Source organism: Rutidosis leptorrhynchoides, chromosome 2 (assembly GCF_046630445.1).
Source record: "Rutidosis leptorrhynchoides isolate AG116_Rl617_1_P2 chromosome 2, CSIRO_AGI_Rlap_v1, whole genome shotgun sequence".
NCBI classification, from domain to species: Eukaryota; Viridiplantae; Streptophyta; class Magnoliopsida; order Asterales; family Asteraceae; genus Rutidosis; species Rutidosis leptorrhynchoides.
The window spans coordinates 61793148-61806990 of NC_092334.1; the positions used below are offsets into that span (position 1 = coordinate 61793148).

Here is a 13843-nt window from a genome sequence, read left to right on the forward strand (position 1 = left end):
CCTTCAAATATAAGCGTGCTAATCTCTCCATACTGTCTGTCTCCTTTATTGGTAGAAAGTGAGCTGATTTAGTTAGAGATCAACTATCACCCAAATAGTATCATGACTACTTGCAGTCCTTGGCAATTTCGTAATGAAATCCATGGTTATTCTTTCCCATTTCCACTGCGGAATTTCTGGTTGTTGCAGTAATCCTGACGGCTTTTGGTGATCAGCTTTGACCTTTGCACACGTCAAACATTTGCTTACATAAGTAGCAATTTCTGTCTTCATATTAGGCCACCAATAGAACTTCTTGAGATCGTGGTACATTTTCCCGTTTCTTGGATGAATTGAGTACCTCGTTTTGTGTGCTTCATCCAGTACTAGTTGCCTTAGGTTACCATGTTTTGGTACCCATATCCTACCAGCAAAATACAGGGTTCCATCGGCTTTTACTTCAAGTTGTTTTTCTAATCCTTTGCTCATTTCACCTTTTTCATTTTCTTCTTTTAAAGCTTCTAACTGTGCTGCTTGAATTTGCTTTGTGAGATCGGTACGAATTGTAATGTTCAAAGCTCGGACCCTAAGAGGTTTTACTCTTTCTTTCCGACTTAGGGCATCAGCTACAACATTAGCCTTTCCGGGGTGGTAACGGATTTCACAATCGTAATCGTTTAACAACTCTACCCAGCGATGTTGTCTCATATTGAGTTGTTTTTGATCAAAAATATGCTGAAGACTCTTATGGTCGGTGTACACTGTACACTTGGTGCCATATAGATAGTGTCTCCATATTTTGAGTGCAAATAGTGTTTACTGTAGCAAATAGTGTTACTGCAGCACTGTAGCAAAAGTCGGTTTCACTGTAGCAAATAGTGTTTTACTGTAGCAAAGTCGGTTTCACTGTAGCAAATAGTGTTTTACTGTAGCAAAGTCGTTTTTACTGTAGGAAAGTCGTTTTTTTTACTTGTACATCTTATAATATATATATATATATATATATATATATATATATATATATATATATATATATATATATATATATATATATATATATATATATACACACACACACATACATACATACATACATACATATAATTGTTCATGAATCGTCGAGAGTAGTCAAAGGTAATTGAATATATGAAACAGTTCTAAAATTTTGAGATTCAATCTAACAGACTTTGTTTAACGTGTCAAAATAATAAATCGTATAGAGAATTGGTTTAAATAAGTCAAAAATTTTCGGGTCATCACAGGAGTGGACTCCCGAAACTACACATCCAACCAAAAACACCCTTCTGATGTCGACTACATAATTAAAACAGCACTACATAATCAAATTACATCAATATTAATTCCAAGTTGACCAGCTTTCTTCTTTGGGATGAATAAACGCACACCTTGGGTCACTTTTCCACTCCTCGAAGTCAACCTTCATCTCTTCCACCCGGAACTACACAAAACCCGACCCTATCCATTTCATCTTTTCTTGGTTCTCCAAGGTTCTTCAATGGCTTCTTTTCACATAAAACCATCTCACAAACCGAAAGTCAAAAAATAAATTTCTATGGATCATTCTATCAGTTTATAGATCAAATTAATTACATATTCATGTTCCTGGATATTTGTTTAAGCTATTTGAAGCTTAAAATCAAATTAAAACATCAAGGTGCTCATGAATTTTTAGATCTACGCTTGAGGACCGAAAAGTGAGATTCAAAATTGGAACTATTCAGTAATGTTTCGGTTATAGAGATGACTTTCGAGTGTTATTGATATGATTTGAAGTAGTTTTCGTGTAGGAATCTGCAGCTAAAACACACTTAATCTCAAAATTCGAAGTTCATATTCTTATGAAGATATACTTACTGTTCATCGAAGTTTTCATGAAGATGATGCAGTTTTGGATCAAGACACTTCACAAGATATCTTAATCGCAGGTCTAGAGATGCAGTCCGATTGATTTTGTTACTTAATTTGGTGATTGGCAAACTTTGATGTTCAACAGATGAACATATTCGTACGAGCAGGTTAATCTTTTTTTGGGATTGTCAGCGAGGATAAATTGTTTTTGCTTGATTAATCTTTTTTTTTATTTAGGTTATTTCTGCTTCTGCTAACTGCATCGTTTGGTGGATTGGGGTCGAGTTTTGAACTGTTTTTGAAGAACGCCGCCAACAGCCACCGTGAGCCGCCGCCTGAAACTCGCCTGAAACTCGTCGGATTCTGCTGTTGAACAATTACTATTTCCAGGTTTTTGTGAAGGGTTTTTTTCATGTGCTACCATTTTGTGTAGGGTTTGTATCATTATTAGTTGAGCAACAAATTTAGGTGTTACAAAAACTCGATGAGAGTATAGAATTTGTTGGGTTTGGGTTTGAATGTGATAAAAATAATAATAATTGATTATTTGAGTTTAATTGAGTATTTGTTGTGTTTGAATTTGTTGGTGGGTGATTAAATGGAACCCTAAAGAGGTGAAAGATAATCAGGATGGACTAAATGACGGTTTTACCCTCACATGCGTGGCACATGACCGAAGTTAATGGATCTTTTTAACGTCTGTTACTGACAGGGACCACCTACCCTCGTATTGTAAACCACAAGGACCAAGAACGACGAAAATGAACATCAGGGACCATTTACCCCATTTCATGTAAACCATAGGGACCATTTATCCAATTTTCTCTAACATATTTAAAGATCAAAAAATATATTTTGTATCTATCAATATTTGTGTTTCCTTTAGTATTGTTGAAAAAGATACTACTAAATAAGTTAATGAAATCAGATATATCTACCATTCAAATTGATAAATTCACTATAATTCTGCATTGATACAGTGCAAATATTTAATTTATAAGTATATTGTATTTAGACCAGAAAACAGTTGAACATATGATACTTACTTGCCCAAAAGTAAAAGATTTATGGTCTAGAATTCTTTGTTGGTATAATTCGGGATTGAATGCATTTGTGGGTGTTGGCGAAATGTTTCAAGGTATAAAGCCGGGTGCAAATCATAGTTCGAATTAAGTCAAAAGTTTGGCAAGCTATCGAATGGGTTACAGGTTATATGATTTGAAAAAATAGAAATTTGAAAGTTTTTGAAAACATTGGTGTGGAGCTTCAGCGGTTAATGAAATTCAAGCAAAAAGCTTCCTTTGGATTTCGATGAGAGCCAAAAAAACTAAATTTGGATTGGCAACAATGGCTAGTTAATCCTAGTGTTTATGACGACCATGGCTAATTCGCGATCTTTGCTTTTGTTGTCTTCCTAGTTTCGCATTTGGTCAAGTTTCGCATTTGGTCCAGTTTGTCGGTTCTGTACTTGTATTATGGGCAATGCGTGATTCTTGCTGCTAAATGCCCTTTGTAAGTATTTGACTATTAACAAAATTTGTGCCTTACAAAAAAGTATATTGTATTTATCAATTTAAATATTTAATGTATAAGTATATTGTATATCAAAATGGTGGATGTATAAACTTCGTAAGTTAATCATCTAAAATCTCTACATCTCTATCTGACTAGCTAGTGTAAAAAAACCAAATGGCGTAGAATTAGTGCAACCTGGTGTATTTAACGCGTAGTAATTTCTTTCATATTCAAACAAACTAGTGATTATAAAAAAGAATAGAAAAAAAATCAAACGGGCCCTAAATGACTATTCTGTGCAAGTCGGTCACAAGTATTTTTTCCATTGTTGGAGACTTTTTGACTTGGTCTATTCTTCACACCACCTATATAATCAATCCAAACAACATATACAAACATACAACTTAATCAACTAAACCAACCCACAAAAATGGCTCATAACATCTCCACCTTGCTCTCATTCATTACAATATTCCTAGCAACCTTGCAGCTCATCGCTGCGGTTGACTACACCGTGACCAACACAGCCGCAACCACCGCTGGTGGCATCAAGTTCACCCAAGACATAGGAGATGAATACACCACCCAAACCTTAAACTCCGCCACAAACTTCATATGGACAACATTTGACCAAACCTCAGACTCCGATAAAAAAGACGTATCACAAGTAAATGTATTCATTGATGATATGGATGGTGTCGCATACACTTCCAACAACGAAATCCATGTTAGTGCTAAATACATTCAAGGGTATTCGGGTGACGTTAAGACCGAAATAACTGGTGTACTTTATCATGAAATGACACATGTTTGGCAATGGAATGGGAATGGACAAGCACCAGGAGGTTTGATTGAAGGGATTGCGGATTATGTGAGGTTAAAGGCCGGGTATGCACCAAGCCATTGGGTTCAACCGGGACAAGGTGATAGATGGGATCAAGGGTATGACGTTACGGCTCGGTTTTTAGACTATTGTAATGGTATTAGAAATGGGTTTGTGGCTGAACTTAATAAGAAGATGAGAGGTGGTTATAGTGATGGTTTCTTTGTTGATTTGCTCGGAAAAACGGTTGATCAACTGTGGGATGAATACAAAGCTTAAGAATTTAAAGTTTAGCAAATTTACATTATTGGCTAAACTTTCTTATTATATATATATATATATATATATATATATATATATATATATATATATATATATATATATATATATATATATATATATATATATATATATATACACTTTACTTGCAACAAGATATGAAATGATCGACCTTTATATACGTTTTGTATCTCACTTGATAACTATTGTATAACTATTTGATGAATAAACATAAATCTTCATAAATAATTATTGTATGTACAACTATTAGATACCGAGTTGGGTTTATATGTATGTTTTAGGATAATATTATGTTTGGTGGTTTGTGTTAGTCTGCAATTTCAATAGCAATTTCAATATCGCTCTGTAATTTTAATGTAGTCGTTTGTATTGTATAAGACGTGTAGAGCGAGCGTTAAAGGGCTTGGTCGTTTGATACCAACTAATTCTACTCAATGTGTAACCACTAGATCATTATATTCGAAATAATAAGTAAATAAATAAATAACTTACACCAGTGTCTTTATTGTATACGTTGTATACAAGTTTTAATTATAATATGAATTAATGTAACAACTTTTGAATTAATGTAACAACTTTTAGAGTTATTATTAACACGTTTTAAAGTCTTGTACATTTGAATAATCGACATTTTAAAAATAATAGATAATTGTTATGTACAACACTTTCTAGCGTGTTAATGACAATCTTTAAGGTTTCCTCAAAAAAGTTCTATTTTGCACTTTTAGCTTTATTTGATTGCAAATCATAATGATTTTAAATAAAGAAGAAAAATAAAGAAATATTAAATTAAATTAAATATAAAAGTAAAACATTATTCAAGACTTACCATGTAAATTTTGGAGTTTTGAATCATCCTTCTTTATTAGTTTGAGTCAAGTTTGAGGCCCAAGGGACTAAGACCTGTTGTAGCGGTGGAGGAAAACGGCGTGGGAGGGTGATGTGTCACCTGGTGCCGCCCCCCACCTCCCGTAACGAGGCGTGGCCAGAAGGGTGAAGAGGCGCGTTCCTGAATCTGCAACGGGGATGGCAACGGCTGTTGTTTACTTTTTTTAATTTTTTATTAATTTAAAAATATTATTTTATATCCCTTTTAATACCTAACCCAATTATATTTTAACACATTATCATAATACTCTTAACCTACACCAAAAACTCACACCACCACTACTCCAAAAAAACAACACACACGTCCTAGTCATCAAAAATGTACAAAAAGCAACTCACGCCCCCAACCACTACAAGTGGTCTAATTGGATTGGTGTTTTTAGGCCTATACCAACCGATAGGCTTTATCATTCACGTTATTCTTAATTTATTTATTTTTTGGAAAAACTTATTATGAACTATGAAGTAACATTAAACCATTTAAACCGATCAGAAGATTAACAATTACAGTCAATTCAAAAGAAAATCCTAATCAACTCAAACAAACAACATAAAAAGTAACTTAAACAAATAGTCCCAACATGGAATTGGCATGGGGCTTCTGATCTTCTATTCTCAGTTTCTCAAGCTCGCAGACTCATTGATTTGGTGGATATTATTCCTTCTTCGCATCATATCTTTTGGAACAAGTTTCTCCCCATCAAGGTTAATCTTTTCTTTTGGCGGCTTCATCTTGATCGCCTTCCAACTAAGGTGAATCTAATGGCTCGTAATAGTCCCAACAAGAGAGTAAGAAAAAACATTTACTACGAAACTAAATAGAACAAAAACACCAATATATAACAACCTATTATATTTTTATATTTCAAAATACGATGTAATCAAATCTATTATATCTTCATCAACAATAGTTGTTCGATTTAATTATATCCTATTTTTCGTGCAATTGAATATACATAATACTTTAGATTTTACCAAACAAAATTACCAAAGATCAAGGTGGTGGCACACACTCCCACGTCCGTGAAATATTATTAGTCAAGTAATCTCATCAAACCACTTCCAACCGATGTTGGACTAAATGAATGAATGAGTGGACAACTATACGACTTGATGGACTTATCAGCCCAGCTCACATTAACATTTTGTCATAAATAGTGAACGCTGTCTTTTATGTAGACCCATCGGGCAGGGATAATCGTTCCCTGAGAAAAGAGAATTTTGATGCGGAATCTTCTGGTCCTACGATAAGTGTCTACCATTCAATTACGCAATATTGTTGGATCGGGCTTTCACTCATTGTCCAATTTTCCCCACTGAATAATTGGTCTTTTCTAAGATCCACACTTACCACGTAATACCTTAATTATAAATTCTGTAGTATACGAAACATAAACATAAAACATAAATAGATATATGGCTCTCATGTCCCCGTTTTCCATCGTCATTTTCAAAAAGCGGGAGGAAATGACGCAAGAATAGCACTACTCATGCTATTGATGTTATTGGAAGAACGTTGAAGTCGCGAAAATAACATAACCGGTATGTGGAAGTGATCTTTTTTTTAGTTTTTTGGCAAAAACCGATCAACATAAAATAAGGCGCCTAAAAGACTGTCATCGGTTCCCTTTTATGGCCAAAGCCCTATTTCCAAACGTCAGTATGTCAATTTATCCTCCGTTGAGGCGTCTTTGGACAGAAGTGTGATCTTGGTCAATATTGCTTTGTTCGATAATGAAAAATTGAAGACGTTGTTGGTTGGCCGAAACACTAGTATAGCCTATTGTAGCAAGATTTGATTATTTCGGTGTATTGTCATATGTCAGAAACTAAGGCTCGTGTTCTTATTGTTCAACCAATTCTGAAGAGTTTGTAATGGTTGCTCCATTGGCGAATAAGGGATCTATATTCTAGATTTGTGTGGTTGGATATTTGAGGCGTACCTACTAAATACGCTTCGTCGGATATCGCTAACGATATTGCTAGTGTTTATGGTGATGTAATCTCGTTTGCTACAACGTCAGCAACGCAAGGAAATGTAGGATCTATGTTTACTTTCGTCAAGTCATCATCAGTGTAGCATATTCACAAATTAATTGATGTGGTGTTGGAGACCGAGGTTGATTGTAACAATGCCCAAGTGTGGGTAAACGAAGTTATGGATATTTATGGTTTTGAACGGTTGAGTGAAGATGTAACAGGCTGAATTAATGTCTAGACGTAAGTTACTCTTTTGCCATTAGAATGTTAAATGTTTATGTGTGATTATTTTTAATTGTGTATTTATAATTATCTGATGGTTTAATTAGATGAGTTTTGTGATGAGCGTCACATAACATATTTTTTATTAAATTTAGACTCCGTTAGAGTGTGATGGCCCCGTCAATACACTTAACGGATCCGTCACTTGGTCCCACAGCTTGATCGAACTTAAATGAATTTAATAAACGACATTGCATTTTTTTATTTCAAAAGTTTCCCGAAAAGGAAACATACCAAAATATGTAGTTTAAACAACCCAACATATTAATAACCAAAGTTGACATTAAAACATTGTCAACAAAACCCACAAGTTTAAATTATTCAAAAATAGAATGCAAGTTCAAAGTTTCATAAATGTTTAACAAAATCTTCCCAAATGCATGCAGACTCTTCTAATACAGCGGAAGCATCAAACAAACTTAAGTACATGTGAAAACATTCGAGTAAACTGTCAACAAAAATGTTGAGTGAATTATAGGTTTAAAAAACGTATAAGCTTTAGACCACAAGATTCAAAATGTTAGAAAACATAAAACATTATTCCATTATCAATGAGCCACCTGGTAACCACTTAACCCTTTATTTATCCTTGCCAAACACAATAAATAATATACACTGAACAAGTGTATCTTCAACTGAATACGAAGTACTAAACATTTCGATTATAAATTGCTAGCGCGACTAGCTCGAAATGAGGTTGTCAAACCCGATAGATCTATCCGTAGGATTCGCGTTCACCAGTAGAAACCAGTGATTACAGTTACAGACTAGGGAATATTTTTGTTCAACTCATAATGAATAATTTAAATTTAATTGCCACTTGTGTCTAAACGTAAAATAAAATGCATGTAATCACATCCCAAAAATATACTTTGAAAAGTATGTAAAAACGGAACTATAACTCACCTTAAAGCAAATGAAGTAACCAGACAAAAAATGCGAACAGCAATGAAGTAAAGTGATCAGGAATGATCACAACGCCGACCTATAAATAAAGCAGGTCGATATAAATAACTAACTAAGGTCAAGTCTTAGTATGATAACTATTGTACATGTTGCAAGTAGACATAGAATAATACTCAAAATGCATCGGTTTGATCGGAAAGCGTACGGACACACACTTTCTATTTTTAGAAAGTTTCTATTTTTAGCATGTTTCCATTTTTGGAAAGTTTCTATTTTTGGAAAGTTTCTATTGTAGGAAAGTTTCTATTTTTGGAATGTTTCCAAATTTAGAAAGTTTCCATATTTAGAGAGTTTCTATTTTTAGAAAGTTTATAAGTTAGGAAAGTTTCCTTAATTAGAAAGTCAACAAAAGTCAACTGAAAGTCAAAGTCAACCGAAAGTCAACTCAAAAGTCAACCTTGATCAAACATAGTCAACATAAATTTTAAAAGTATAAGTTATATTAATAATATAGGTTATAATGTTAATTAAAGTCATATATGTATAATTATGTCATAACATAAGTTTAATTAAATTAAATGAATTATTAAAGTTAACATAAGTTTAAATGATATAATTAATATAACATAAGTATTTAATTAATTAATTAAATATTAGTCATAATGTAAGTATTATTAATTAATAATAAATTTTAAATCATATCATAAGTATTATTAATTAATAATGAATTATTAATCATATCATAAGTTTCTATTTATAATTATTAAATCATAAGTAGTTAATAATTAAATTATAATTAAATAATAACTAAGCCTTATAATAATTAAATAATTATTTAATCCTTATTATAAGTCTTATAATAATATCTCATTATATAAGTTTAATACTTATCATAAGTATTTTCCATTAATAATAAAAATATTATTAATCATAAGTTTAATTAAAAGTTTAATTAAATCATAGGTAATTAAATAAGAATATAATAAATATATATCATAAGTCTTAAATTATAATAATTACTTTTTATATCATAAGTAATTTATTAATAATGAAATTCATTATTTATATCATAAGTCATAATTATTAACCATAAGTTTTAATTAAAAGTTCATCGGGTCATAACTTGAGCCCCGGAAATCAGTTTTCAGCGAGTCTTATATATATCTTTGCCTAACCAACCCATACGACACATTAGTGTACTTAAGAACACCCCAAGAACATCCACCAAGTCGTGACCTACAGCCATTATTCAACTTGGAGCTTTAATCCGTTCAAAAACATGTTTTAGTCATAACGGGTGATCCGTGGCTCGGATTTCGATGACCCGAACATGAAAGTTCATCCAATCATTAAACCTAACACACTAGTACACCTTAAAGACTCCAAAAGTGGTCACAAGTCGGACCATACCTATACCAATTCGTTCTTACAATTTAATTTCAATTAAACACCATTTTAATCATATCTAGAGCTCCGGGAATCGAAATAACATGAATTCGGAGTCTAAAATTAATGTCTTGATGAGAGGAACTCATCTAAACACTTTAATTTCACTTATATATCAGTTATGTTCTCAGAAAATAACAAACAAACCGCTCTCCCAAAACAATCAAACCGAAAACATATATAATCGAGCATTTCTACGCATACAATCAACAATACAATAACATATAAGCATCATACTATCATAATATCACATAAAAAGAGAAAAATAAATGAAAAATTAAAAAGCTGAGGTTAGGGTTTATACCCTAATCGAGAAAAGAAAGATATGAGCGTGTAGAGATCAGAGAGATGAACGCGGTTGTGTAAACGATTAGAGGATCCAAGCTTTATTTTAGATGAAGATGATGATGATGTTGTGTATAGGTGACGGTCAAGGAGAGAAAAAGAGAGGAAGAAAAGCAGTCTAACCTCAGCTAATTTGAGACAGCGAATAGTCAACTTCTTCTTCAGAGTGGTCACAATAAAGGAGCGGTAGTCAACTTCTTCTTCAGAGTTTGAAAAGCAGTCTCTTGTTCATCCTTCCACTCATACTTCTTCCCCTTGTGCGTTAAAGCAGTCAGAGGTTTCACTATACGAGAGAAATCTTGAATGAACCTTCTATAGTAACCTGCCAACCCTAGAAACTGACGAATCTGAGTAGGAGTCTTCGGAATTTCCCACTTCTCAATTGCCTCAATCTTGGCAGGATCAACTTGTATTCCCTGTTTACTAACAACATATCCAAGGAATTTAACTTCTCTTAACCAAATCACACTTAGAGAACTTAGCGTATAACTCTTCTTTCCTCAACAAATCAAGTACCAACTTCAAGTGTTCTTTGTGTTCTTCATCACTCTTGGAATAGATAAGAATGTCGTCGATGAAAATGATAACGAATTTGTCCAGATAGGGTCTACACACACGGTTCATGAGGTCCATGAACACAGCAGGTGCATTTGTCAATCCGGACAGCATAACAAGGAATTCGTAGTGACCATAAAGGGTTTAACTCTCTCTTTTCGACTTAAAGCATCGGTGATAATGCTAAAAACGAACTTATATTTCATAGCATTATCCCTCAAGAAAGACAAGCTTTTAGTTGCACCAGTTCTATTTACAAGTGATATTCGTTTAAATAATAAAAGGTGAAGACAAAAGACAGATTCGACGAATTGAAGACGCAAACGACCAAAAAGCTCAAAAGTACAAAGTACAATCAAAGAGGTTCCAATTATTGATAAGAAACGTCTCAAAATTACAAGAGTACAAGACGCGAAACGCAAAGTACAAGATATTAAATTATACGCAAGGACGTTCGAAAATCCGGAACCGGGACCAGAGTCAACTCTCAACGCTCGACGCAACGGACTAAAAATTATAAGTCAACTATGCACATGAATATAATATAATATATAATTAATTCTTAAAATTAATATATATATTATATTATATTATAAAAACCGTCGGCAGAAGAAAACAACAACATGTGAGCCTCCCCAGCTGGCCATGCGATCGCATGGCCTGGAGGAGCAAAACTCATGCGATCGCATGAGCCCCTTTTCCAGCCCACATGCCTATAAAATTCGCAATTTGGTGAACATCAAACACATCTTTTTCTCCTCATTCATCATACGATATATATATATATATATATATATATATATATATATATATATATATATATATATATATATATATATATATATATATTAATTTTAATTTTAATTTTAATTTCTAATAATAAGGGTATGTTAGCGAATGTTGTAAGGGTGTAAGTCGAAATTCTGTCCGTGTAACGCTACGCTATTTTTAATCATTGTAAGTTATGTTCAACTTTTTTACATTAATGTCTCGTAGCTAAGTTATTATTATGCTTATTTAAAACGAAGTAATCATGATGTTGGGCTAAAAATATTAAAATTGGATAATTGGGCTTTGTACCATAATTGGGGTTTGGACAAAAGAACGACACTTGTGGAAATTAGACTATGGGCTATTAATGGGCTTTATATTTGTTTAACTAAATGATAGTTTGTTAATTTTAATATAAAGATTTACAATTGGACGTCCCTATAAATAACCATATACACTCGATCGGACACGATGGGCGGGATATTTATATGTACGAATAATCGTTCTTTTAACCGGACACGGGAATAGATTAATTGTCTATGGAATTATTAAAACAGGGGTAAAATTATGTACAAGGACACTTGGCATAATTGATAACAAAGTATTAAAACCTTGGGTTACACGCAGTCGATATCCTGGTGTAATTATTAAACAAAGTATTAAGACCTTGTTATAGTTTAAGTCCTCAATTAGTTGGAATATTTGACTTCGGGTATAAGGATAATTTGACGAGGACACTCGCACTTTATATTTATGACTGATGGACTGTTATGGACAAAAAACCAGACGGACATATTAAATAATCCAGGACAAAGGACAATTAACTCATGGGAATAAGCTAAAATCAACACGTCAAACATCATGATTACAGAAGTTTAAATAAGCATAATTCCTTTATTTTCATATTTAATTGCACTTCTAATTATCGCACTTTTATTTATTGTCATTGTATTTAATTGCACTTTTAATTATCGTAGTTTTTAATTATCGCAAGTTTATTTTATCGCACTTTTATTTATCGCAATTTTATTATTGTTATTTACTTTACACTTTAAATTAAGTCTTTTATTTATTTAATATTTTGCATTAGGTTTTAACTGCGACTAAAAGTTTTAAAAATCGACAAATCGGTCATTAAACGGTAAAAACCCCCTTTTTATAATAATAATATTACTTATATATATTTGTATTTTTATAAATTAAAACTAATATAGCGTTAAGCTTTGTTTAAAAGATTTCCCTGTGGAACGAACATGACTTACTAAAAACTACACTACTGTACGATTAGGTACACTGCCTATAAGTGTTGTAGCAATGTTTAGGTATATCCATTCTATAAATAAATAAATATCTTGTGTAAAATTGTATCGTATTTAATAGATTTTTCCTAGTAAAATATAAGCTATTTCATATACACCTCGCATAACATCAAGTATGTTTGGCGCCGCTGCCGGGGACAATTCTGCTTAAACGCCGGAAGCGCAACGCTATATAAAAAAAAGATTTTTATTAATTTTTAGTTTCCTTGTGTAAAAATACATTTATGTAAAAATACGTTTTAAATTGCAAAAATATAAATATTTTTAAGAGTTTGTTAAATATATAAGTTCTATAAAAAATTTCTTTATCTTTATTTTATAAAAATATAAGTTTTATTTAATTTATATAAATATATTATAAATATATAAATCATTAAAACAGAAAACAAAAAAAAAAAAATATATATATATATATATATATATATATATATATATATATATATATATATATATATATATATATATATAAACTCTCGGCCTGGTACTGTAGCAGCCCAGACCGTGGCCCAAAAACCTTGCTCATGCGATCGCATGAGTCCGAAGGCAAAAACTCATGCGATCGCATGAGGTCTTCTGACAGGCCACAAACAACCCTAATTCAGCATTAATTACGGTGTATATTTAATTATTATTATTATAAAACCCTAATTAGGTTATAATTAATTTATTATTTAGTTTTAGTTTTTATTTAATTTGTAATTTAAGTTATAGTTAGTTTAATTAAATTATAAAATTAATAGTTTTATAAAATAAATAATATAAAAATAATATTTTTATAAAAATTGTACTTTTTACAACTTTAAGTATATTTTTATATTTTGTACCCTTTTTAATTGTTTTAGCATAATATTTGTATTTTTCGCTC

At 32.1% G+C, this 13843-nt stretch overlaps 1 protein-coding gene across 1 annotated transcript; it reads left to right on the forward strand.

The window, feature by feature from the left end:
* Positions 1-3778: 3778 nt before the first annotated feature.
* Positions 3779-4478, forward strand: LOC139890923 (uncharacterized). Its single transcript, XM_071873852.1, has one exon. It carries the CDS (start codon positions 3794-3796, stop codon positions 4463-4465), a length of 672 nt encoding a protein of 223 aa, XP_071729953.1. The 5' UTR covers positions 3779-3793; the 3' UTR covers positions 4466-4478.
* The last annotated feature ends 9365 nt before the right edge of the window (positions 4479-13843 follow it).

Bases quoted from the DNA above. Each gene is read 5' to 3' on its own strand.
- LOC139890923 (XM_071873852.1), top strand. From the start codon at position 3,794: ATGGCTCATAACATCTCCACCTTGCTCTCATTCATTACAATATTCCTA.